This window comes from Tachyglossus aculeatus, chromosome 23, assembly GCF_015852505.1.
Source record: "Tachyglossus aculeatus isolate mTacAcu1 chromosome 23, mTacAcu1.pri, whole genome shotgun sequence".
Lineage (NCBI taxonomy): Eukaryota > Metazoa > Chordata > Mammalia > Monotremata > Tachyglossidae > Tachyglossus > Tachyglossus aculeatus.
This window is the reverse complement of record NC_052088.1, coordinates 14,928,368-14,952,649: the sequence shown is the minus strand read 5'-3', so window position 1 is coordinate 14,952,649 and position 24,282 is coordinate 14,928,368. Positions and strand designations below refer to the sequence as shown.

General features: G+C 46.6%; 1 protein-coding gene and 1 long non-coding RNA gene across 4 annotated transcripts in view; one reads left to right on the top strand and one right to left on the bottom strand.

Annotated features, from left to right (window-relative positions):
• The window catches only part of FCHO2 (FCH and mu domain containing endocytic adaptor 2), a 104,711-nt gene extending 81,428 nt beyond the window's left edge, over positions 1-23,283 (top strand). Inside the window, exons 16-28 of one of the 3 annotated variants that reach the window (XM_038765714.1) lie at positions 443-485; positions 1,359-1,450; positions 3,068-3,097; positions 4,007-4,264; positions 7,135-7,238; positions 9,135-9,264; positions 14,720-14,831; positions 15,809-15,964; positions 16,726-16,858; positions 17,717-17,916; positions 18,157-18,221; positions 19,949-20,113; positions 21,107-23,283. In XM_038765714.1, the coding sequence (XP_038621642.1) occupies positions 443-485; positions 1,359-1,450; positions 3,068-3,097; positions 4,007-4,264; positions 7,135-7,238; positions 9,135-9,264; positions 14,720-14,831; positions 15,809-15,964; positions 16,726-16,858; positions 17,717-17,916; positions 18,157-18,221; positions 19,949-20,113; positions 21,107-21,129 (1,511 nt within the window). In that variant the 3' untranslated portion in view covers positions 21,130-23,283. Of the gene's footprint in view, positions 1-442; positions 486-1,358; positions 1,451-3,010; positions 3,098-4,006; positions 4,265-7,134; positions 7,239-9,134; positions 9,265-14,719; positions 14,832-15,808; positions 15,965-16,725; positions 16,859-17,716; positions 17,917-18,156; positions 18,222-19,948; positions 20,114-21,106 lie in introns of all 3 variants that reach the window. The other 2 variants (XM_038765713.1, XM_038765715.1) reach the window with 2 other exon arrangements.
• LOC119944656 lies at positions 16,405-21,478 on the bottom strand. Its single transcript, XR_005455933.1, has 3 exons — positions 21,392-21,478; positions 19,518-19,606; positions 16,405-17,763 (listed from the first exon to the last, which is right to left on the bottom strand). It is a non-coding gene; the product is annotated as an uncharacterized LOC119944656 (long non-coding RNA).
• Positions 23,284-24,282: the final 999 nt, after the last annotated feature.

The following is a 24,282-nucleotide window of genomic DNA, read 5'->3' as shown; positions in this document are numbered from 1 at the left end:
GTTGGTAGATTTGTTCCCTGCCCACAATGAGCTTACAGTGTAGAGGGGGAACAGACATTAATATAAACAAAGAAAGTACAGATATGTACTTGAGCTATGAGGCTCAGGGAATTTAAATCACAATTTTACCACTTGTGCTATGTACAACTGTTCCTGTAAAAATAAGTTAAAGATTGTTTCCCTTTGTTGGAGGGAAATGTAATTTAATCAAATCTTGGAGCTGTTGAAGATATTTTTAGCAGATACTAAGTTCTCATCTTTTATAATTATGAAGACAGTTTTAAAATTTTTCAAATTACATTTGATATTTTATTTAATGTTTCAGTTCTATGAAAATGTGTGTGCGCGCATGTGCATATTTTGGGGACTCACAGCATTAAAAGACTTTGCTACGCAAATTACACAATTTTTATTTGTCATAACATTTTAATTTTTTAATTAGGTGAAGAATTAACAAAATCAAAGCTTTCTGCTCCATCCAATGAGTAAGTTTCACCATTAAAATGGAGGTTTCACGTTACTCATCGCTTTTGGTAGAGGGCTGTTAACTTTTGAAAATTCCACCCCTATCTGTAGTTACCTACTTGGGCAAGCAATCAAGCTGGGCAGCTATGTAACTTGTTACCACAAAGGGCATTTCTGCTTTGCCATTCACACTTCCATCTCCTTTTTGCTTTCATCCTAAGAGAAGAAAGGTGTTGAGGCCTTCTGCATTGTTAGGGATTACACAGCCATGTGGTTAAATTATTTCTATATTAGGAAAGACAAAGGCCAAACTCAGAAGTTGATCCTAAAGGACTGGCCATTTCCAATTAAATGATGGTGTCAGGAGGCTAGAAGCTTGCCTTAATTTCAGCCCGTTTGCCTGACCGAAATTGCAGGTTCCTTCCAATAACAATAATTGTGTTATTTGTTAAGCACTTACCATGTGCTAAGCACTGGAGGAGATGCAATGCTATCAGATCAAATACAGTCTCTGTCCCACCCGACGCTCACAAGTATTTAATCCCCATTTTACTGATAAGGAAACTGAGGCACAGAGAAGTCAAATGACTTGCCCAAGGTCACACAGCAGGCAAGTGGCAGACCTGGGATTAGAACCCAGGTCTCCTGACTCCCAATCCTGTGCTCTTTTCATTGGGCCATATTACTTCTCCAGTGAGCCTCAGCAGTCAGAGAGAGAGAGAATTAATGTGATCGAAGTAATTAGCAATTGGCTCTTGAGTTCTGAAACCTGAGCTCTTTCTTTTGTATTATTTGTATTTCATTCCAACTGTGAAAATGAATGCAGATGATTCCTTTTTTAAATATGTCTGCCAAAATATCACATTCATTTTCTGACTATAATTTTGTGGCAGGAAGGGAAACAGTGACTTGCTGGCCTGGGATCCACTCTTTGGACCATCTCTTGATTCATCTTCCTCCACATCATTGACTTCATCGTCATCAGGTAAGACTTATATTCACTGTTAACCAATGTAACAGCACACTGCACTTTTACATTGGAAACATTATCTACCATCTATTTTGCACATGCAAAGGATTTTTAAGTTTTAGTGCAAAGAATCATTTTTATTGTCAAATTACCACTCACTTTCTTTGACATTTGTTGAGTTTTTGTTGCCATGTCTTGATATAGTCCAAGGACCTTCCCCAAACAACAGTATATGTAGATAATTAATGGATGTAGATTGTACAGATTTTTTCTTTGAAACATATTTTCGTTATTTCTTAGAGACCCCATTGCTTTTCTTTTCATTCTTGAAGGGGGTTTAAATGATTGAGGTTGATGTTGATTAAAATTGATATTCTAAAAAAGTAAGTTATTGAAAAAAATTCCTGAGAAAATGATGTAGGCAGTCATTTTTGTAAGGTAACTTTCAGTTCACTGGTATCGTAAGTGTAAGGAGTCTGTGTTTGTATTGACCTCTTACTAGGAAAAGAAACGTAGATAGCTTGCCAGCAAACTTTCTTAGGGTGGTTATTCAAATAGGAAATTAAGCTACATTAAAACAATACCTCTTCTGGCTCTCACTGAGCAATCTTTAAAATGGAACCCCTTCTTAGAAATAAATTTCTCCTAGGGGATCCAGTTTGACTGTAGGCAAAAACCAAACCACAAGTGCAAAACCTGTGTGATGTGACGGTTTTTAATAAAACTTCCTGGAATTATTACAAAAGCGGTTATCTTATTTGAGTTTCCAAAGTGCCAGAGAGGTAGCATTTGGAAGGTCATAAAGTCAGTATTAGTGCCTGCTACAAGAAGCCAGCTTTGGTTTCCCATTGACGTTTTGTGCCAAGGGGAACAAAATTTGGATTCCTACTCCCTTTTTTTTTTTTTTTTACTTTAGTATCTCAACTTTCAGTGGTTTAAAAAAGAAATTAATGCATAATTAATTATACTCTACCTCTGTTTTGAGTAAAATTTTGGAGTTGATTGGAATTATGTAAAAGGCATGGAAACAATTTTGTAAATAATTGAAGTGCTCCCAGACCAGAGTAGGTTGTTGAGGTGGTGAGTATGACTGTTGGGTGATGATCTGGGTACCAGGAGGTTACTCACCTAAAATTTTAATAAGCTCTTGATTCTAGATTAAGCTGGTTGAATTGTGGCCCAGGTACTAACTGGATGGTCTGTTGGTGGAATAGAAGAGAGAGACAAACAGTTATAGACAAAATTTGTCACTAACTGGATGGTCTGTTGGTGGAATAAAAGATAGAGACAAACAATTATAGACAAAATTTGTCACTAGTGCTGTTGCTTTGTGACTGTTTAAACACACACACACACACACACACACACACACACACGCACGCCTTGGAAGCATTACTGTTTCTAGAACAATGAAATTATTCCAAGTTTTTCTGGTTGTGGAGTGAGTGCCTTCCTAAACACATCTTAAAATCTCAGGAGTTTTAACTAGTGACCATTTTTTGAGTGTATCACAGTCACTGAGGTATAGTACAAATCTTCATAATTCTGTGCTTTGTTTCTTGCTATTTTCTTTAGCACAATCTGTCCCTTTTCAAAAAAGTTCTCTTTCTTCCTCTTGCCTCCTGTCTAAAGACTGCACAGCTCATTTCACCTGCACCTCAGGTAAAAACGGTAAACGTTCGTCCAGTCATTAGTTCATCTGTGTGTGCTGGGTAGTAGAGTGATCAAAGCTATTTATTTAAAAATATTTGCTTTTTGTTCAGTAGCATTCAAAATCAGAGAAATTGTGGTTGTTTTTTTAATCTGGCTTGATTACTTGGCTTGCTAGTCTCTTAGAAATCATTTATAATTCCACTGTTATAAAAGCATAATGAATGTGTAAGGATATGATTGCATCATTGGTGACCATCACAAAAACCATGTTGGTCTCAGTCTTTGGTTAAAGAGGAATCAATTCTGCTTAATCATGTCCTTGGGCAGATCTTGCCCATAAGAAAATATTAAGGCTGTGATCACAGTAAGAGATGATTTGTCTCATGACTGTCTATTGAACAAAATCAAATTTGGAATATATGAACTCAAAATAACCAGTTATGGCTTTGTTACCTCTTAGACCTTTTATCTTAACAGAGCCAATTAAAATCATTCTCTGAGAAGTGTTGAGAAACCTTTTCTATATTAGAATTTCTAAAGTGGCATTTCTCCAGGGGAAACAATTGGCATTTTAAAGATGACAAAGGCACTAGTGGCCCCATCTTGTTGGACCCTGTTTTAACTTTTTAGTCTTCTTGGAAAAAACATGAAAGAAATCATTTTAGAAAGTTTTGTTTTGGTTTTGCTCTGTTCCTGTGCCTTTTAAAAAAATACTGTCTAGCCTACACAACCACCATTTACCGATTTGGTACAGGTTGGGTTACTTTATGAGTGAACTGTTTGTTAAATTATACAGATATTCCAGTCGCAGAACTCTTGCAGTAACCTTAGTCAAGAATGGGACAACTGTTAAATACGCAGATTTGAATTACCGTTTTTATATTGCTTCTAGTTTTCGACTTTTCCTCTCTCCTTCAGCCGCCCTTAAAGAGCAGAATAGGAACTCCTCTTCCTCTCCCACTGATTTGCCTGGGTGTAACATAGCTGAATCTTTTCTTGGAGACGAGTCAGATTCCGATCCTAGAAGCCCTTCGCCTGCCTTTTCTGCTAACTCAGTGTCCAGCCCTGATGTCACCCCAGCAGCATCAGAGAGCACGGCTATGCTATCCTTTGCTTCATGGTCTCAAAGTCAGTGGATTTCCTTTTCTGATGAACTTGTAACCATCAAGCACCCAGGTACAGACCGGAAAGCATTCCAGAGGCCGCACTATAAAACTGAAAGTGTCTGCACCTTCCCGGTTGAGGAGCGGCGTGACCTTTCCCATCCTGTTGTGAATCATGAGAAGCTGCCCCCTGACGAAGCTGTTTCTTCCGCACCACCCTCCAGGCCGCTGGATTGTAGCTTGGCCTCGGCCCCGGTTCCGATCGCTTCGGGTATGGCCAGCATGCGCCTTACCTGCCCTCAGCTCGGAGCTGGGGCCGGAGGACAGGCTGACTTCCGAAGGTCTCTCCCGCCTTGGTCCCCTGTTCTTCGTTCCGTAGTGACCACTGTACGGCAGGACTAACCTGCTCGCTTCCTAAAAAATAACTAGGTCTCATCAACATCTCTGCAGAGAAAACCCCCTTCAGATTTGGTAAATCCAGGCCAGCCCAAGGGATGACCCTTGTCTCCCCCAAAGGCTGGCTGACCAGTCCTGCTCGCTGGCCTTAAATGAAAAAGGGAAAGGCCCACATAAGTCCAAGTGAAAGCTCCTCTCCCCCGGAGTCCGGTGTGGCTCCCTGGATCTGGAGGGCCTCCCTCTTCCTGTTTGCAGCATGACATTTGCAGGTGGCAGGGCAACAGTGAGGCCAAGGGAATGGTAGTGGCAACAGGTTGCACCATCTTGGGCCAGTCCAGCTCTCACGGGCCCCGGCCTCCCAACCTCAATTGGATCACGTCCCCTCCTCCTCCTTCTCCTCCTTCTTGTCTTCCTCCCCCTCTTCCTCCTCCTGCTTCTCCTCCCCTGTCTATATCAAATACCTTTGTCCCACTTTCCTGCCCTTTTCCCCCAACGCCTTTCATCTTGGCCTTTTTACCTGCTTGAATCTTTTCCAGATCTTTCCCTTAGTCCCGCCCCTCTGAGCCACCCCCAGTGAGGCCCAGAAGCAGCAATTGCAGGGCCTGGGAGAGAGTGGGGCAAGGAGGGCGGCTGCCTGGTACTGGCCAAGGTCACCCCCACCATTGTGATGGTTCTGGCCTGGTGGACCAGTGCTCCTGCTGAGAGCCAGCCATGCCCCACCACCATACCTCCCCTGGCATGTGTCTTTCCTGAGGCCACTCCACTTCCCCCTGGGAACCCTGGGTCGTGCTGGGGAGGTCTGCAGAGAGATGGGGGCCTGACTTCAGAGCAGGGAACACCATGAGGTGCTGTCACCAAACATAGCTTAAGCTGCCCAAAGCCTTGGCCCCCCCCATTTCCCCTCCCCACCCATATCCATCTGCAAATTCCCCTAGTGCATCTCCTTCACTCTTACCTCCCCCCCTCCTTCTGATCCTTCTCTCTCCCTACCTGGAGTCTCTCCTTCCCCTCCCCTTGCTGCCTGTGTCACTTTGCTGAGTGGACCAGGGGAAGTTACACTGGGCTGTTAGGGAAATGATGACAAGGAATTGAGAAATGGTTACTTAGTGGGAAGGAAATTATAATGAAAGTGGTCAATTCTTCCTGCTGACTCTAGTAATGGCCCTGTGGCCTTCCTGATGAATCTGGACCACTCGGGGTGGTTTCCTGCTGCTTTGCAGAACGCCCTGTTGGTCAAAATCCTGCCGGAGAACTACCAGGCCCTGTTTCCCACTCCTTCCTCAAGTACATTGCTAGCTCTTCCAGATCACTGGGGCACTGTTTAAGGTCTTGAAGGAGATTGTCTACTCATCCAATCAATCAGTTTTATTTATTGAGCATTTACTGTGTGCAGAGCACCTTAGTAAGTGCTTGGGTGGGTATGATACAATATATCCCTGCCCTCAAGGAGCTTACGATCTAATGGAGGAGACAGACATTAAAATAAGGTATAGGAAGAGAAAGTGGGATATCAGTCAGTGATATTTATTGAGTGCTTACTATGTGCAGAGAACTATACTAAGTGCACGCGAGAGTACAATACAACAGGTATGTAGGTAAGTGCTGTGGGACCAGGGTGGTGTGAGTTTCATAGTGCTTAGGTGCATACACTATTAATACCTTCTCAAAGCAATTTACTTAGTTCTTTGTAAAAGAGCCAGCCTTTACCTAAATTGTGGGGGGAGGGAAGCTACTAATGGGATTTGGTGAGGATTTTTTTATGTAGGATTATGCAGGGGAGCTAAAAGATGAGCACAAGTTTGTATTTTTAAAAAAATTTTTGCGGGGGGGTCAAATGAGAGCAAATTCACCAGGTGATTTCGATTACCACACCCTCATGTTGCGATAGTGTTGAGCCAGGGTTGGGAGGTACAAATTAACAGGTTAAAGTTCAGATAAGCACTGTTTTATGGTCAGAGCACGCTTTGTTTAATCTGAAACTCCGAATAGCTCACTAAGCACAGAGGATAAAAATAAAAATAATAATTGTGGTATTTATTAAGCGCTTTCTGTGTGCCAAGCACTGGATTAAAACCACTGGGGCATATAAAGCATAATTGGGTCAGTCACACTTCCTGTAACAAATGGGGCTTAAAGTCAAAGTAGGAGGGAAAACAGGTACTGAATCTTCATTTACAGATGAGGAAACAGAGTTACAGAGAGGTTAAGTGACTTGTCCAGTCATCGAGACAGTTTATGGTACTTTAAATTTACTTTCCCTTCAAATTGTTGGTTTAGGTGACAAGTTTGAATTTCATCTAAATGCAAAAATTCCACTATTCGAATACTATAATTGATATTTATAGAAGTGATTTCTATTCTCATGGCATTTGTTGGGCATGACCCATTTCTCAGGATTGCAAATGCATCTTAATTCTGAAAACTGGGCTTCGTAATAGCCAATTTGACCTACCGTTCCTTGAACTTCCACCGGTTCCGCTGGGTTTTGGAGAAGTGGATCCACAGTTAGTTAACAATTTTCAAGACATGTTATTTTGTTTTCACCAGCCAGGCCCACGACACCTCTTTCAGTCGGCACCATCGTTCCGCCCCCGAGGCCCGCGTCCAGACCAAAGCTGACAGCCGGCAAACTCAGCGGGATTAACGAAATAGTACGTGGGCGAGTTCGATCCTGGTCTGTTAGTCTTCTCTGGTTCGACACAGTTTCCCCTTGTTTGACCATTCATGGCAAGAGCCCGACTTTCCATGTCAGGAGCCTCTGGGTTACATCTCGGCTGCCTGATGGTTGCAGAGGGCCAGAAATCTGGGTGAGGCTTGGTCATTGGAGGCCTGGCCTTGGTTTGGCTCAGGAACCGAGCAGGGTCAGGGGGCACAGGGTCACCATGCCAGCTTGCAGCCTCTCAGTTGCTCTCTCCAAAGTCCTGGCAGCCAGAGTCTGTCTTGAGCCATAAGAGAGAGTAGCTTGGCCCTTCTGGAGCTGCATAAGCGGTGGTCACCGAATGAAGTTGTTTCTGAGCCTCGTTTAGACATTGCGCTTAGTGTCCTGACTGGTCTCCTTGGTTCCTATACCCCAGCTGTTCTGGTGTACCTCAGCAAACAGGGAAGAATCACATGTTCCCAGTGTTGGGAAGCTGGGTGAAATGCACATTGTCCCCCACGGGCTGTGCCAGGCAAGGGAGTGGTGAGGGCATGGTTTGGTATTGGACTTGTACTGTGGTGAGCGATCATTTTGGCCTCTTGCGATGGTCTGCGTGGATCTGACAGCCGTGGTTCGCTCCTGACTCCATGCCAGAACACTACAATACACTTCTGCAGCTGGTTTTGGACCAGTTCCAGACTGGGCCCATGGGCTTTGTTTGGGCTAAGCCCGTGGGCCGGATCTTCCCTGGGAGAAGGTCAAGGAGAGAGGGAGGCAAGAGGAAATTACCCAGTAGGGAAGATTAAAAAGCAGCAGCGCTTAGGAGTGCTATCTTTAAGAGGTACTAGGGTGGGATTTGAGATTGCTCAAATAAATACAGAAAGTCAATCGTGGTATTTATTGAGCACTTTTTGTGTATTAAGTGCTTGAGACAATGGTAGACATGTTCCCTGCCCACAAGACCTAAAGAAAATAGGCTGGACTGTTACTTCCATCGGAGGTGTCAAAAGAAAACCTAGAAGTCAGCAGCAGCCAAAGCGTCAGTAAAGATAAAATACACTTGTGGGACTGGGCGTATTTTCTGAGGGCTCTGTTTCTGTTTGGTCATTTTACTGGGTTGCCCTTTCCCAGCACAGATATTGGGTTGCTTGGTTCCCAACAAATATGCAGGAAACTTTTCTAATTTCAGGTGCTGGTTTATTTCTCCTTACATGATTCCAGATTGGATTTAATGGGATGTTGTCGTATTGCTCTTTTTGCTGTCATTTGTGTGCATTGACAAGACTAGTGCAGATTGTTTTTAATCCCTTACCACCACCCCTGACCCCTTGGCTCGGAATCAACCAGGCAACACGGTGTGGAGGGGGTTGATCAAGTCACCTTTGCTATGTGTGCCCCCAGGAGAGGGAAGGTGGTAGGGAGGGGCAGACAGGGGGGTAAGATGGTGATGGATGAGGGCAGAGGATTGATCGGACGAAATGATACGGCTGAAGAACTGTGTGGTCACGACACTGAACTGCATTGACCCCTTGTATGCCCGAGACCTCTCTTGAAGCTCTGGCTCCAGTGTCCGTGAGCCGCTCAGAGCTGTCCCCCAGCCTCTTGAGGAGAGGGTGGGCTGCGGAGTATTTGGAAACTTTAAATGTACTGGGGAAAATTTGGAGAAGTATATGGAGTGATAAAGGGGGATGGGAGAATATTGTTCTGAACTCAGGAAGTTGCCGTAGTGGAAGAAGTAGTAGGATGTCCAGAGGGCCCTGTACCCTTTTCAGTGCTCGGAAAGTACGGAGGGTTGGACCGCATCCATCAATACCTCAAATGTCTACGGGTTTCCCTGATTTTGTTGTTTGCTAATTGAAAAATCAGCCCCACGGCACTCACGTGGCAATATCTCCCATTTCGTCTTAAGCCCCGGCCTTTCAGCCCACCGGTGACGTCAAACGCCAGTCCTCCTCCTGCCGCCCCGCTAGCCCGTGCAGAGAGTACATCCTCGATATCTTCCTCTGCTTCGCTGAGTGCAGCAAATACACCCACCATTGGTAAGTAATCTCCAGACCAAGGCTTGTTCCAAGCCCTTGTTACCTCAAAACGCTGCTTTAAAGTGAGTGGCACCAGAGGGTCACAGCTTGGCCTTGGGCTATAGACGAGGCGGGAGGAAGGCAGGCAGGCAGGTTGTTGAGGATGATGATTGTGATATTTGTTAAGCACTTATTATGTGCCAGGCACTGTTCTAAGCACTGGGGTAGATACAAGAGAGTTGGGTTGGACACAGCCCCTTTCCAACATTGGGTTCACAGTCTTAATCTCCATTTTACAAGTGAGGGAACTGAGGCCCAGAGAAGTGAGGTGACTTTCCCGAGGTAACACAGCAGACTAGTGGCAGAGCTGGGATTAGGACCTAGGTCCTTCAGACTCCCAGGCACATGCTCTATCCACTAGTCCATGCTGCAAGCAGGGCCAGAATAAGGCAGGGGGCAGGCAGGGCTGCCTATCTCTCATTGAGCATTTTATTTGCATTTATTTATTGAGTTAACAGTACCAATTAATTTACAGTATTGACAGTCACTTCCAAAATGACCATCAATTCTTCTCCCCATCTTCCCTCCCAAGTCCTCTCCTCCACCTAATTTGCCCATCCCAGTCAACACCACCACCATCCTCCCTGCCTCTCAAGCTTCAATCTTCAATTCTTTTATCTCTTTCAACCCCCATATTCAATCTGTCACCTATTTCTATTGGTTCTTCCTCCGCAATATTTTCCAAATGTGTTTGTTCCTCTCATTCTAAATGATCCCCACACTGGTTCAGGTAACAGTCATTTCCTGGCTTTGCTACTGCATCAGCCTCCTATCTCCCCTTTCCAGTTCACTCTGCTGCCCAGATGTTGCCAACTTGTACTTCCCAAGCACTTAGTACAGTGCTCTGCACACAGTAAGCGCTCAATAAATACGATTGATTGTGACCTGGGCTCATAAGCGGTCTGCCCACACAGTACCCCACCTCTCCCCTTGCAGCAAAATGTTCTCATTAACCTAGGTGAGCCCCCCCTAAAAATAATCAAACCAGTACCCACCTTTGAAGGCAGAAAATGGAAGTTGTTATCTGGGGCTGGCTATTCCACTTCCCGGGGAAGGGGCATAGGCTAGAATGGAAGAGAAAAAAGTTGGTTCATCTTGATGTTGTAAGATCCTGTGAGCTTCCAGCATCCCCATATTTATTAGATCTTAGGGAACTTTTTTGTAGGGGTTTCTCCAAGCAAATCATCCAATAAATTGGTCCTTTTTATTAATTGCCTTTGGAAACATTTTCTGGCCAAATATTCAGGGGTTTTTTGTTTGGGTTTTTTTTTTTTGTATTAAGTGCCCGTTATGTGCCAGGCACTGTACTGAGTGAACACTGGGGTAGATACAAGGTAATCTAATTAGGTTAGACACAGTCCAGCCACAGTCCACAGTTTTAGTCTAACTTCCCATTTTTTTCTTTTTCCTTGAGTCTTTGTCTAATGGCTCCTTGAATCTGAGCTTTGTTTTCCTGCAATGTTTTGTTTTATTTAAATATGATAGAAGATGATAATTTCATTGGAATGCTTACCGCATCTGAAAAATCCTGTGACACGTCACCAGGTATTGTACCAGGAGAAAATGTCTCATGTTCCTAAAGGACACCTAATGAAGCTAAAGGATTCCTAATAGAAACGCTATTTTTGAGAGGGGCCTAAAGATCTCTTTCTAGCAATCTGTTGTTCCAGAAATCATGAGTAATTTAAAAGTGAAACTAATAATCTTAATGTTATGATAATAATTTTCAGTCGATGTACCAGGATCCAAAGAAACTGACTGCAAATTTCACGGGGATAAGATCAATTGCCCCACCGCCCCCCAGCCAAGTTGGAATGCTTATAGAAACGTCAACTATTACATTAATTTAGTCCTAATCAGGGCCCTCAGTGTTAGAAAGGACAAAAATGGTCAGAGGGAAGGTCAGATTGGGTCAGGTGAATGACGATGATATTTGTTAAGCGCTTACTATGTGCCAAACACTGTTCTAAGCACTGGGGTAGAAACAAGGAAATCAGGTTGCCCCATGTGGGGCTCACAGTCCTAATCTTAATTTTACAGAGAGGTAACTAGGGCACAGAGAAGTTAAGTGACTTCCCCAAATCACACAGCTGATAAGTGGCAGAGATGGGATTAGAACCCACAACCTCTGACTCCCAAGCCCATGCTCTTTCCACTAAGCCACGCCGCTTCTTTAGGTGAAAGTGAAGTTCTCTTTCAAGGAAATGTGAGTTTGTTACGGGCAGGGAACGTGTCTGCTAATTCTGTTGTAGTGTAGTCTCCCAGGTGCTTAGTACAGTCCCCTGCACATAGTAAGCATTCAATTACTACCATAGATTGATTGAAAGAGCAAACGTTTGCCACCTCGAGGGAACTATGAGGGATCTGTTTAAGCTTCAGAATGATGGAAATGACCTGGGTTCTCTGATGGCTGTTGTCATCTGTCCCCGGTCTCAGCTGGGACTCCTGCAGGCTACGGGGCTGTAGGGCCAGCCACGGAGCAGACTCTAAAGTGTAGTATTTTGTCCCCAGCTCGCCACGGGCTTGGCTCCTCTTCCCCAGCCGAGCCCAGCAGTGAAAAGGGGACCACCGTGGCTGTGGTGAGCGGCCCTGGTTTGGGCTCCTCGGGGACAGGCCTCCTGTGGGGTCCCGCTGCTTCCCCCGAGGCAGAAGGCGAGCAGGTTAGCAAGGCGGCAGTCAGTCAGGTTGGACACCGTCCCTGTCCCACATGGGGCTCACACTCTTAATCCCCATTTTTACAGATGAGCTAACTGAGGCTCAGAGAAGGGAAATGACTTGCCCAAGGTCACACTGCAGGCATGTGGCGTAGCCGGGATGAGAACCCGGGTCCTTCTGACCGCCAGGCTGGGGCTCCAGCCGCAGAGCCACGCTGCTTCTCTAACCAGTGCCTGCCCCTGCCGCGGCTCCTTCAGCCTTTTGCCCAAGACAGAAGCCTGAGCCTGCCAGGGGTGGATGCAACCGAGCTCATCCTGGGCTGGGGGCGGGGGGTATGGGCTGGGAGAAAACTGGGTGGGGGGCTTTTCAGGCCAGGAGATGGATGGTGCCACAAGGGGTTCAGTTAAGGGGATTCTCTTGCCACTGGCCATACACAATTGCACAACTCTAAAGGGAGGGATAAAAGGGACGTGGCCGACCCCCCTCCCTCTCCTGCTGCCTCCAACAGGAATGCAGGCTGAGTGGCCATTGTTTTCCTGCAATGTTTTGTTTTATTTAAATATGATAGAAGATGGAGAATGAATAGATGGACAGACGGATGGACAGGCATGGGGTGGGGGAAGGTGTTCCCATTTCCTCGCTGCCCACAGGGACAGATCTACAGATCCGCTCTCCTGATCTTGCAGGAGAGAATGGGGCTCGAGGCAGCCCAGGTAACTCTGGAGGGTGATTGGAGCCCACCACCATTCATCAGGCTAATGATTGCGTTATTGGTTGTGTGCCAAGCATAGGACTCTGGGGTAGCTGCACTGCAGTCACATCAGGTCCAGTCCCTGTCCCAAACCAAGGCTCATAGCTTAAAAGAGAGGGAGAGCACGTACTTAAGCCCCATTTTACGGATCAGAAAATTGAGGCACAGTTAAGTGACTTGTCCAAGGTCACCTAGCAGGTAACTGGCAGAGCTGGGATGAAAACCCAGGTCCCCAGACTCTTAGGCCTGTGCTCTTTCCACTAGGCTACGCTGCTTGTCGGCCGTAAGGTTAAAACACTCTCCTCCCTAGCTGAAATTGTTCTATCCCTCCCCACTCCTGCTTACATCATTGCATTTATTAGCAAAGATCTATTACTGCAGGCGTTCCTTTGGGACAAAGAGCGGAAAAAGCGTTAGCATTGTAGGTAGTAAGAATTTGTATTTCTCCCATCCTTATGAAGGAAAGTAAATTTTGCTGTCCTGGATAATTGAAAGAAAAAGATTGACTGTTGAAATGGATAAATGGATAAAACGTTTCTTTGGGTCCTGGCCATGTCAAGGAAATAACAAATGAATAATATTCTCTCTCCTGTTCTGTGCAAGTTTTTATTAATGAGGCACAAATGTGGTAGTTCAGTGCATAATTGCCCCTGGTGACCGTTTGTTCAGACCTGCTGAGCTCCCTGGAAATGAAATTTCTCTGAACTTTGGCTCCGTGTGTTAGGAAAAGATGTTCCCTTTCAAATTTGCTACACTTAAACTGCCTGAGAGTGATCAGCCCCACCCCACAACTTGCTCCCTGAAAACTCTGCTGTTTTTATTTGGGAGTCTAAGGGGACTCTTACCTCTGGCCACTTGGGCTCAGGAAGGAAAGATCGGATCTGAAATTCAGAGAACGGTTGTATTGTTAAAAAGCCCTTAATTCCTATTGTCATTCTGTGCTGTCTCCTCCGTTTTCTCAGCCCAGGAGAAGGTGGCTTTAAAAGTTCAGTATTCCTATCCCCCTTGTTTTCCTCTTTTCTCCTTTCAGACTCCTTCATCACTGTAAACTGGATTTGGCCAAAGCCAGCTTTTTTGAATTCTTAGAGCTTTTATTTTCCCCAGTATTTCAGGAAGCAGCTGTTCTTGTGTATGTATTATCTAAACACTGAGCTGTTTTTCTAGCTGCAAAGAGAATTTGAAGTCTAAATATTGTGCCTTTGGTTCAAAACCTAGAACACAAAGTTTTTATGGGCTTTAAAGTTAGCAAAATACATTCACTGTTCCTGTTCTGCACACGGCGAAATGCCTCTGTGAAAGGATTCTGCAGGCCTTAGCCCCGTTATCCAGTTAGATACCTTTACGCTGTGACACTCAGAAGTCGTGAGTGACATTATGTTTAGAAAGGTGATGCTAAATTTGCCAGAAATAGTCCCTTAAATCCTTTTTCATCATTATTATTAGTAGTAGTATTTATTAAGCACTCACACTGTGCCAGGCACTATACTAAGCTCTGGGGTAGATTAAAGCTAATCAGGTTGGAAACAACCTGTGTCTCACGCAGGAGTTTATAGTCTTAATCCCCACTTTACAGATGAAGTAACTGAAAAGTGAAGTGTCTTGCCCAAGATCACACAGCAGACAAGTAGTGCAGTCAGGATTAGAACCCAGGTCCTTTTGAGTCCCAGGCCTGTGCTGTATCTACTAGACCACGCTGCTTCTCGTGCTTGATGTGAAGTGTTTCCTTTAATTCTCCTTCAAGTTCCTTTCTGTACGTATGCCTTTCCGTTACTGTAAGCCACAGTGAGAAACCCCAGACTTGGGGGCAGCTGACACTTGTTTTCCGTCATTAATGCTTCAAGTTTTCTGTATTCTGACTCTTTAGGTGTTTTTGTAAGTGGCTACTTTCCTGACGTTCCAGTATATGGTGTTGAAGCTTGGCGGGAGTGAGAGGGGAAGAGAATGTGTGTTTCTGACAACATGAACTCTGCCATCGTGATATTAACCCCTAGGCTTCTGTACCTGTGGCAGGTGTCTCGCGCGGCCCCAGCCCCGTGAGCCTCGGCAGTCAGGACACCTTACCCGTGGCCGTGGCCCTCACCGAATCCGTCAACGCCTACTTTAAAGGGGCAGACCCGTCCAAGTGAGTTGACTGTGGCGTTGGTTTACATTTTTTACGGTTGTACTGAAAAACCAGGTCGGTCTCTTGGGGGTTGTGGGGAGAGGTTTCTGCGACGTGTTCTCTTTTAAGCTGGCAACGTATGACCTGTGAAAAATGTCACCGGCTCAACTAGGCACTGGCTGCTTCTCTTCAGACTTCCAATTCCTTCCCCTCGTTAACGTGACCAAGCCCTCGGATGACAACCTGTAGCTAGCCTAGCCAAACCCGCCACACCTTGCTTCCGCCAGAGTGGCCTTGGGACAGAGAAGCAGCAGCCCCCCTCTAGCTCCTGCACTGGGGTCCCAAGGATCGGGCAGGAGCTGGTGGGGCAGGGGATCCTGGGACCCTGGGAGCCAGGGGCAGCTGTGGCAGAAGGCCTGCCGCTCCTCCTTTTCTTCCCTGGTCTGGCTGCCCTTACAAAATGTAAATTACATTTATATTAAATGCCCTTACAAACATTGTTTTGTGAACAACAGTTTTCTTGATCTAGTGTTTCAATAGCTTAGGAGGATACACACACACCCACACACACCCCCAACACCTACAACCCCTCAGGTGGGGATGTGGCTCTTCCCCTAGCTGTCATGACCCCAGCCACATCCCACCAGGAAGCTCGCTGGGGTCTCTCTCCCTCATCCCCCCACACCAGACAGGCCCTTGCTGTTTGTTCCTCACTCTTAAGGCTGCCACTTGCACTAACCCTTCAACCCCAAACACACAACATATTATTTTTGTGAAAATTAATTGCAAATCTACTTTCTTATTGTAGTGAATACTTCTTTTATTTTATTAGTATGTTTGGTTTTGTTCTCTGTCACCCCCTTTTAGACTGTGAGCCCACTGTTGGGTAGGGACTGTCTCCATATGTTGCCAGCTTGTACTTCCCAAGCGCTTAGTACAGTGCTCTGCACACAAGCGCTCAATAAATACGATTGATTGATTCTTTTCCCCCTTTCCAGGTGCATTGTGAAAATAACTGGTGACATGACGGTGTCTTTTCCAAGCGGAATCATTAAAGTCTTCACCAGCAACCCATCCCCGGCCGTACTTTGCTTCAGGCTAAAAAACACAAACAAACTGGAGCAGATTCTCCCCAATTCCCAACTTGTGCACAGGTAAGCAGCTAAAATATTTTGACCTACTGAGACTATGGGATCGTTGCAGCAGTGTTTGAAAACCAAGTTGTGCCTTCACTGACTTACCTCTAGGCTTTGGTACATTTAGATCTGAAAAAGAGGTCATTGTAATATTGAACTCAGAGGCTAAGGCCACAACTGTTTGTGTCCTTTCACTGACCTTTGCCTCATGACTCCCTCCTCCTTTTCATCAAACATCTCTCAGCCCTTTCTGTATCTTTATCCTTACTTCCCAACACCAGGTGCCCCTCACTACCTCCTGCCTGTCTTGCAGTCCTTCCCTGTCACAGATGATTGCTTACTGTGTGTTTGTGTATCCTCCTAAGCTATTGAAACACTAGATCAAGAAAATTGTTATTCACAAAACAATTTAAGTTTTTGTTCTAAGCGCTCTTTATTATATCAAGAGTAGTTGGAGATTGAGACCCAGCGTGAGGATTTTTTTTTTCTTACCTTCATTGGTTACGTCACTTTAAGCTTGCAAGCAATGTGGGAACTCAAATACACACTTCTTAAAAAGTTAGTCCTAAGGCCGTGGATCCCATCTTGGGAATCGGATGAATTCTGACTTGGCCTTTACTTTAGATAGGCCTGGAAGGAAGGGCAGCTAGGAAGTAGCGCCATGGATCAGTAGTTGCAGAGAGAAAGCTAAACCGGGTCTGCTGCCACTGAGGGGAAGAGGGGTGGAATCTACCTCGAGCTCTGTTCTGATTTCCATCTCTCTGCATCGCTCTCTGCAGTGATCCAGCCCAGTGTGACTCCAGCACAAGAGATTTTTGGATGAACATGGCGGCTGTCACGGTCTACCTCAAGAAGCTTTCTGAGCAGAATCCATCAGCTTCCTATTATAATGTGGATGTGCTCAAGTACCAGGTGACTCCGTTTCCTTTTAGGGGAACTTCACCAACGTGGGTTAATTGTAGGAGGAGATATGACCCTTTTCCGAGTCGTCAGACTAGTGTGATCAACGTCACGGCACCGCCGCATCTCCTCCGCTCTGACAGTTAGTAGTAGTTATTAAGCACCTGGGCTGTGCAAAACACTTTGCTATAGGGTTTGCTGACTCTGCTGAGGTATGTTCTTATGAACCTCCACAGAACTTATTTATCAGGAACAACTGGACCTGGTGTTGGCAATTCATTTTTTTTTTCATAACAAATCATCAAGCCCATTTCCTGAAAACGATGACTGTCTCTACTAGACAGTGAATCCCCTTTAACGACTTAGGATCTGCAGGCCCAGTGAGCCCAGGAGTGTTTAAATCAGTCAGCAGATAAATTGTCACTCAACCCCCTACTTGGGCTTATTGCGAGGTGGGTGCGGAGCCTTGTGCTGAGTATTTGGGAAAGATTTAGGGTTGACCAACTGGCCCAAGCTCTTCCTCTTTCTGACCTTCATTTTCTTTCATGTTTTTTTTTTTTACCATTCCCCTATGTCCCTCCTCCCCCATGGCCCTCAGGCTCACTTAATCCAGTGAATTCTGGCATTCCCCTCCCTCCCTTTGGACCTACTGCACATCTTTCCCAGGGGTCTCTTGTAGGGCCCAGTCTTTGGGTAATCTGTAACTACAGCCGTTCTCGAAGTCTTGAGGTGAAACTCTCCACAGGGTATTGCGTTTTTATTGACCAGGCCAGCTGGGTGCTTCCTGGGGCCAGGTAGATGTTGTGTTTCGTAGTAAAAGCAGATGCTGACTCGGAGGCGTTGTGGGGGCATTGTGGTCTTTGTGTGCAGGTCACATCCAACGGCATCCAGTCGACCCCTCTGAACCTGGCGACCTACTGGAAGTGTAACGCGAGCACAACGGATCTGCGCGTGGACTACAAGTACAACCCGGCGGCCGTGCCTGCCGCCAGCGTGCTGACCAACCTCCAGGTGGTGGTCCCCGTGGACGGAGGGGTCACCCACATGCAGTCCCTCCCCCTGGCCCGATGGTAAGAGGTGCCCTGTGCTCACAAGGGGAACAGAGTTGGCACCTGGAGCTCCACTTCAAATCAGCAAATGGCTGTGGGTGGTTGGTTATGGGGGGGCGGGGACGAGGAAACTCCTCTCCTTTCCCTTGTTTCCCGGGGTAAGGGCACATTTCCTCCAGGAAATACTCATCCTGGGGATATCCTTTTTGAGGCGCAGAAACTTGCGTGCCGCAAAATGAAAAACATCTCTTTCGGTTATAGGAATGCGGAACAGATGAAAGCTTTTTGGACACTGTCCGGTGTTTCAGAAAAGTCCGAAAACGGGGGTAAGTATCATCAGCTAGTGCCTTGAGTTTGGGTTTGCTGGATGGGATGGTTGGTTGACTGCTCTGTTGCCCCAAGGCAGGTAAATTATGGGTGCTGCTTTCTCCTCGCCATTTTGGCCTTTACCCAGTGGGGTTACGAGGAGCCTCTCCGCTGGCCTCCAGCACCCTCCTCACTCCATTGTCAGCCTGGATCATGGGGCACTGGAAACCATCGCAGAAGCAGTGGGACGTAGTGGAAAGAACACAAGCCTGGGCGGGGAGTCAGAGGATTTGGGGGCTTTTTTGTTGGTTTTTAAAATGGTATTTGTTAAGCACTTGTTGTGTGCCAGGCACTGTACTAAGTGCTGGTATAGATACAAGGTTAGACACAGTCCATGTCACAGGTGGCGCTCACATTCTTAGTCCCCATTTTATAGATGAGGTAACTGAGGGACAGAAGAAGTGAAGTGACTTGCCCAAAGTCACAGAGTAGACAAGTGGCTGAGCCAGGATTAGAACCCAGGCCTGTGCTCTATCCTTTTAGGCCATGCTGCTGGTTCTAATCCTAGCTCCACCACTTGTCTCCTGCCTGACCTTGGGCAAGTCACTTAACTTCTCTGGGCCTCATTTTCTTCATCTGTAAAATGGGGATTAAATCCTACTCCCTCTTACTGAAGACTGTGAGCTTATTGTGGGCAGGGAATGTGTCTGTTGTTGAATTGTATTCTCCCAAGAGCTTAGTCCAGTGCTTTGCACACACTAAATGCTCAGTAAATACGATTAAATGAATGAACCTACTGATCTTATATCTACCTGGACGCTTAGTATGCTGCTTGGCACACAGCAAGCACTTGACATATACCCCCTCATTGTTTGTAGAAGTATTAGTATTATATCAGCAGCCTCATCTCTGGGAATTCTGCTCTTAATTATGGTGTTTAGTGCTTATTATGTGTAAAGCACTATTCTAAGCACTGGGGTAATCGCCATCTTGCAGAGTCCCTGCCTTAAGTGGGGCTCACAGTCTAAATAGGAGGGAAAACTGGTATTGAACCCCCATTTTACTGTTGGGGAATCTGAAGCACAGAGAAGTTATGTGATTTGCCTTAGGTCACACAGCAGGCAAGCAGCACAGCTGGGATTAGAATGCAGGTCTTCTGACTCCTAGGCCACGCTGTTTCCCACATGTTGTGTGCTTGGCCTGCTGAGACAGCGTTTGTCTGACCCTGGGTAGTAGGGTCATGTTGGCCCCCCAAATCTACAGCTCCTTCAAGAGGAGCTGGAGACCATTCTGAAACATACGGTTTGCATCCTTACCTGCGGAAACCGGTCCGGTGTTGGATGAATGACGTTGCGGTCACCTCAGGGAGATGCCACGAGAAGGTCGACTGAAGAGGTTGGGCTTCCTGTGGGTGGTGGAAGAAGGCTTTTACTAAAGGATCAAAGACACGAGAGACTCACCCCCAACCAGAAGGAAACGCTTACTACAGTGCCTGGCACATACCAAGCGCTTAACAAATTCCATTTAAAAGAAAAAAAACCCCTCAGCCTAATGGTAGAGAACTGCCCTCTCGGGAGAGGAAGCTGGGTGTTCTCAACAAGATGACCTCCACCCTTGGACTCGTCCTCCCCTCCGACCTCTGTGCTGTGGGTGGGCTGGGGGGGGGAGAGGCAGGGGGTGGGTGGGTAGGTGGGGAGATTGGTAACCCCCGGGGTCAGGGTGTGACGGTCTGCGGGCGGGGTTCCAGGTTCGGGCTCTCTGCGGGCCAAGTTCGACCTGGCGGCGGGGCCCAGCAGGCCGACGACCCTGGCGGTGCAGTTCGTCAGCGAGGGCGGGACGCTCTCAGGCGTGGACATGGAGCTCGGCGGCCCTGGCTACCGCCTGTCCCTGCTCAAGAAGCGCTTTGCCACTGGTGAGTGGAGAGTTGGATGGGCACAGCCGCCCCCCCCCCCCCCCCCCCCCCCCCCCCCGCCTATTTTGGCATCTTGTAACCCACTCTGATGTCTGTCTTGTCTGTGACCCTCTGTTTCCATTTGCCTCTCTGGTTCTCTGTCTCTTTCCCTCTCCAATTCTCCCTATCTCTCAATCCACCATCTCTGTTTCTAAGTCTCTCTCACTTGCTCTGTAACTCCATCTCTCTGCCTTTGTCCATTTATCCGTCTCTCAATCCCCGTTTCTGCCTTCTGGTCCCTGTCTCCGTGCCTCACTTTCTGCCACTCTGTCTCCATCTCTCTCTCTGTGTGGCTGTGTGTCTCTGTCTCTCACCAGGTCTCCTGTGACCCTGTTTTGGTCTCTGCGTGTCACTCTAGCTATGTCTTTCTGTCCCTCTGCCTCTTGCTCACTGACTGCCTCCCTCTCGTCTCTCTCACTCTCCATCTCTGCCTACCTGTTGCTCTGGGCACGGCCCCCATCTCTCTGTGTCTATGGTGCTGTCTCTCGCTTTGTCCCCTTGTGTCTGCCTCTGTCTCCTACTAGCTCTGTCACTGTCTCTCACTCTGCCTCTCTCTCACTGGGAGCCCCCTGAGAAAGAGGAATCATGACTAATTACCACTTGTGTGTTCTTTTCCAGCATTTAGAACAGTGCTCTGCACCCAGGAAACACTTAATACTGTCTCTCTTCCCTCTTTCTCTTGGTCTGTTCCATCTCTGTCTCCCTTCTCTGTGTGTCCCCATGTGTCTTCTGTCCATCTCTGCGCAGCTCCCTCACCTACCTCCCTGAAAGCTGGGCAGGAAGCACTTGTGAGCGGACACGAAGGTGGTCAGCCCCAGGGTGGGGGAAGGAGAGGGATCGGGTTGCCTGCGCCCGAAAGTGATTGTCCCCAATGCTTAGTCAGGACAGGTCATGGGCGAAACCTCCCTCCCCACCCCCTGTTCTAACCCAAATAGCTGTCATCGTGTTCCCCAGGGCGCTACTTGGCAGACTGCTGACGGACCCGTGAGAGACCGGTGGAGGGAGGAGCTCGCGCACGCGAGAGAGAGAGAGGTCCTCCTGCATATTATCTTGACCTTCCTTCAAACACTATCGTCCCGTGTAGTAGATGTCTTTTAATCTTTGAACTATTTTGGAGCTGACTACAGAACCTTAAAAATGCACTTTCAAAGAAGGCATTTGAAAGAAATAGCACTGAAGCGATCTTCAACACTGTCTGGAAAAGTTCCACTGCAATATTCAGGAAAACCATTTACTCACCTCCCCCCGTTCGATGAAGCTGACGTAGGCGGAAGATCCAAGTGGGAACCGGTAGCTGGGTGGAGCAGCAGCAGCAGCTGTAGAGCCTGGGGGAGAACGAGCACAGAAGTCAGAGCCTGGCGGAGGCCACTGGGAGAAGAGGCCGCGTTCGGCCTCGGCTCCCCTGCCCGCTCCACTCTGTCCCCTGTCCTCCGTGCGCTGGGACACGGTCAGTTCGCAGGGCGGAAGGAGCGGCTGGCATCACGAGAGGGATGACTTGGTTCCCCCTCCCACCCCGTGACCCACATTAGTTACAGTAAGGGTAAATGGGGTTATGGAAACATGATTTTAAAATCCTCAAGTGCAATGTGTTTAAAAATAAGCTGGCAAAGGACAGCAGAGAGACTTGCTTCTGCAGTGAACTTTATGGAAGTTGTAATTGTTTTGATGAATTGATGCTGTAGATTTAATTTATTTTTATATGGAATGCATAACGTGTGCCTTTTTTAAAACCCGTGCCTGTCCCATTTTGTGTTCATTGAATGTGCCTCACTTCCTCTTTCCAAGCCCTGTCTGAGCAGCCAGCGGGAGCCAGGGTAGGGAGGCGGCTGATACAGTCACGGAGGAGACTTCCTGGGGGGGTTTACAATTCCAGACCCTTCAGAGACACAGAAGCCACCATACTCACGGACTTCAGCAGGCAGCTTGGGGAAATGATCCCAGGCGCGTGGCAGCGGGGGCTTCGTCCACCTCCTGGGGTCTGCCAGCGAGGCGGCAGGAGCGTCTTGCACACCGTCCGGGCCCAGCGCGCGGAACCGGCTGAGGAAGCCGTTTGGGCGGGTGCAGCTGCAGGCCACAGGACTGAAGTCGGGGAAGTAGTTTGGAGTGGCATGGTGGTAACAATGCTCACAGCAAGTTACCAACTTTAGAAACTCACTCCGACCCATGCTGGGGCGAAACGAGTCCTGATCGAATGCAAAAATCAGAGGTTGGCAGGCAAAAATCATACAGCAGCCTGCATGGGCGAGTTTCCGCTCGAAGGTAAGACAGCGGTCATTATTCTGGGTGTAATGATTCGTACGAAACCACTAATGAGACTGGTTTTCTACGCTCTAGAAAAATGAAGGCCCTTGCCTTTCAGCCCTTCTTAGGTAAACCGTTCAGATAGTCCACTCAACACACACACACACAAAAAAAATCACCATTGAGCACTGTCTAGTACTGGATCTGCTCTTTTTCAGTGTACCGAGTTATATCGGACTGGAGCAATACATAGGACTTAACTTACAGTCTTTACCGTATGGTAAGCATTAACTCTAGAATTTCTAACATATTGTACTCTTTTAAAGGCCAATTACAGTCTCTTACTGGCATCTTAACGGTAATCTGCTTTGCAATCAAACTGTTGAATCTGGCAGGTGATATTTTATTATATGGGGCTCCAGACGCCATTGTTCTTGCTCTGTCGTTTAACCGAGTATCACGTAAACCTTCGTAAACTTTCTCAATTAGCGACATGGTTAAGTTTCAGCACTTTTGAAACGGCAGCGGGCCTTCATTCTGAGTGTTGATGAATAATCTGTAATGGGTGCAGATTCCAATTCTGAAGCCATACAAGTTTATAGAGCTCTTTTCCTAAGCGAATCCAGAAACGGTGCAAAGAAACTAGTAGACATTCAATGATTAAATGTATTAGCAAGCTGGTTCTTGCTTATGTATACACAGTGATAGGTTTTGTAGCTGCCTCTTAACCAAGAATTTGTATGTGCAGAACTCTAACAAATCTGAGTTTTTATGGATTGTAAACAATACAAATTTATCTTACAAAAATTTGTACATATTTTTGATTTTTTTTTTCATAAAATGTAAATTTTACATAAGCTGCACCCTTAATAAACATGTAATATATAATTTATCAGCTGACTGATGCCTCTTTACACTCACCACCAGCATGCATTTTCTCCCGGTTAAAGCCAATCTGTTTGGGGTTGGGAGGGATTCCGCACTTTCCAGGGAAGTTGAGAAATCAAGACCAGGTTATGAGCTATAATAATAATAAAAATAAGGATGGTATTTGTTAAAGCACTTACTATGTGCCAGGCACTGGAGTAGATACAAGGTAATCGGGTTGGGCCACATGGGGCTCACAGTCTTAATCCCCATTTTACAGATGAGGGAACTGAGGCACAGCGAAGTTAAGTGACTTGTCCAAGATAGTAAGTGCTGGGGTGGCTACAAGCTAATCAGGTTGGACACAGTCCCTGTCCCACACGGGGTTGACATTCATTTCACTCATTTAATCATATTTATTGAGTGCTTGCTGTGTGCAGAACCCTGCATTAAACACTTGGAAGAGTCCAATATAACAACAGACACATTCCCTGTCCACGATGAGCTTACAGTCTAGAAGGGAAGACAAACATTAATAGAAATAAATCACAGATGTGTACATAAGTGCTGTGGGACTGTGAGGAGGGATGAGTACTCTGCACACTATGCGCTCAATAAGTATGATTGAATGAATAAAGGGAGCAAGTCAGGGCTATGCAGGAGTGGGAGAAGAGGAAGGAGGGCTTAGCAGGGAAGGCCTCTTGGAGGAGAGAAGACATGATTTTTTGTCTGGTTGAGATGGTTGACTTGGCTGATCTAGGCATCTGAGGTTACTGCCATCTCCTTAATGCCTGCTGTGTACCCCTACTCTGATACTCCAGTCCCATAGCACTTAAATGTAAATATCCTTATATGCTAGTATTTGCCCTACCCGAAATGTATTTTAATGTCTTTCTCCCCCCACCCCGTAAGACTTTATAAGCTCCTTGTGGTCAGGGATCACATTTTGTGCTAAACTCTTCCCAGTGCTTAGTACAATGTTCTGGCACTCAGTACAATCAGCACCCAATACTACTTATCGA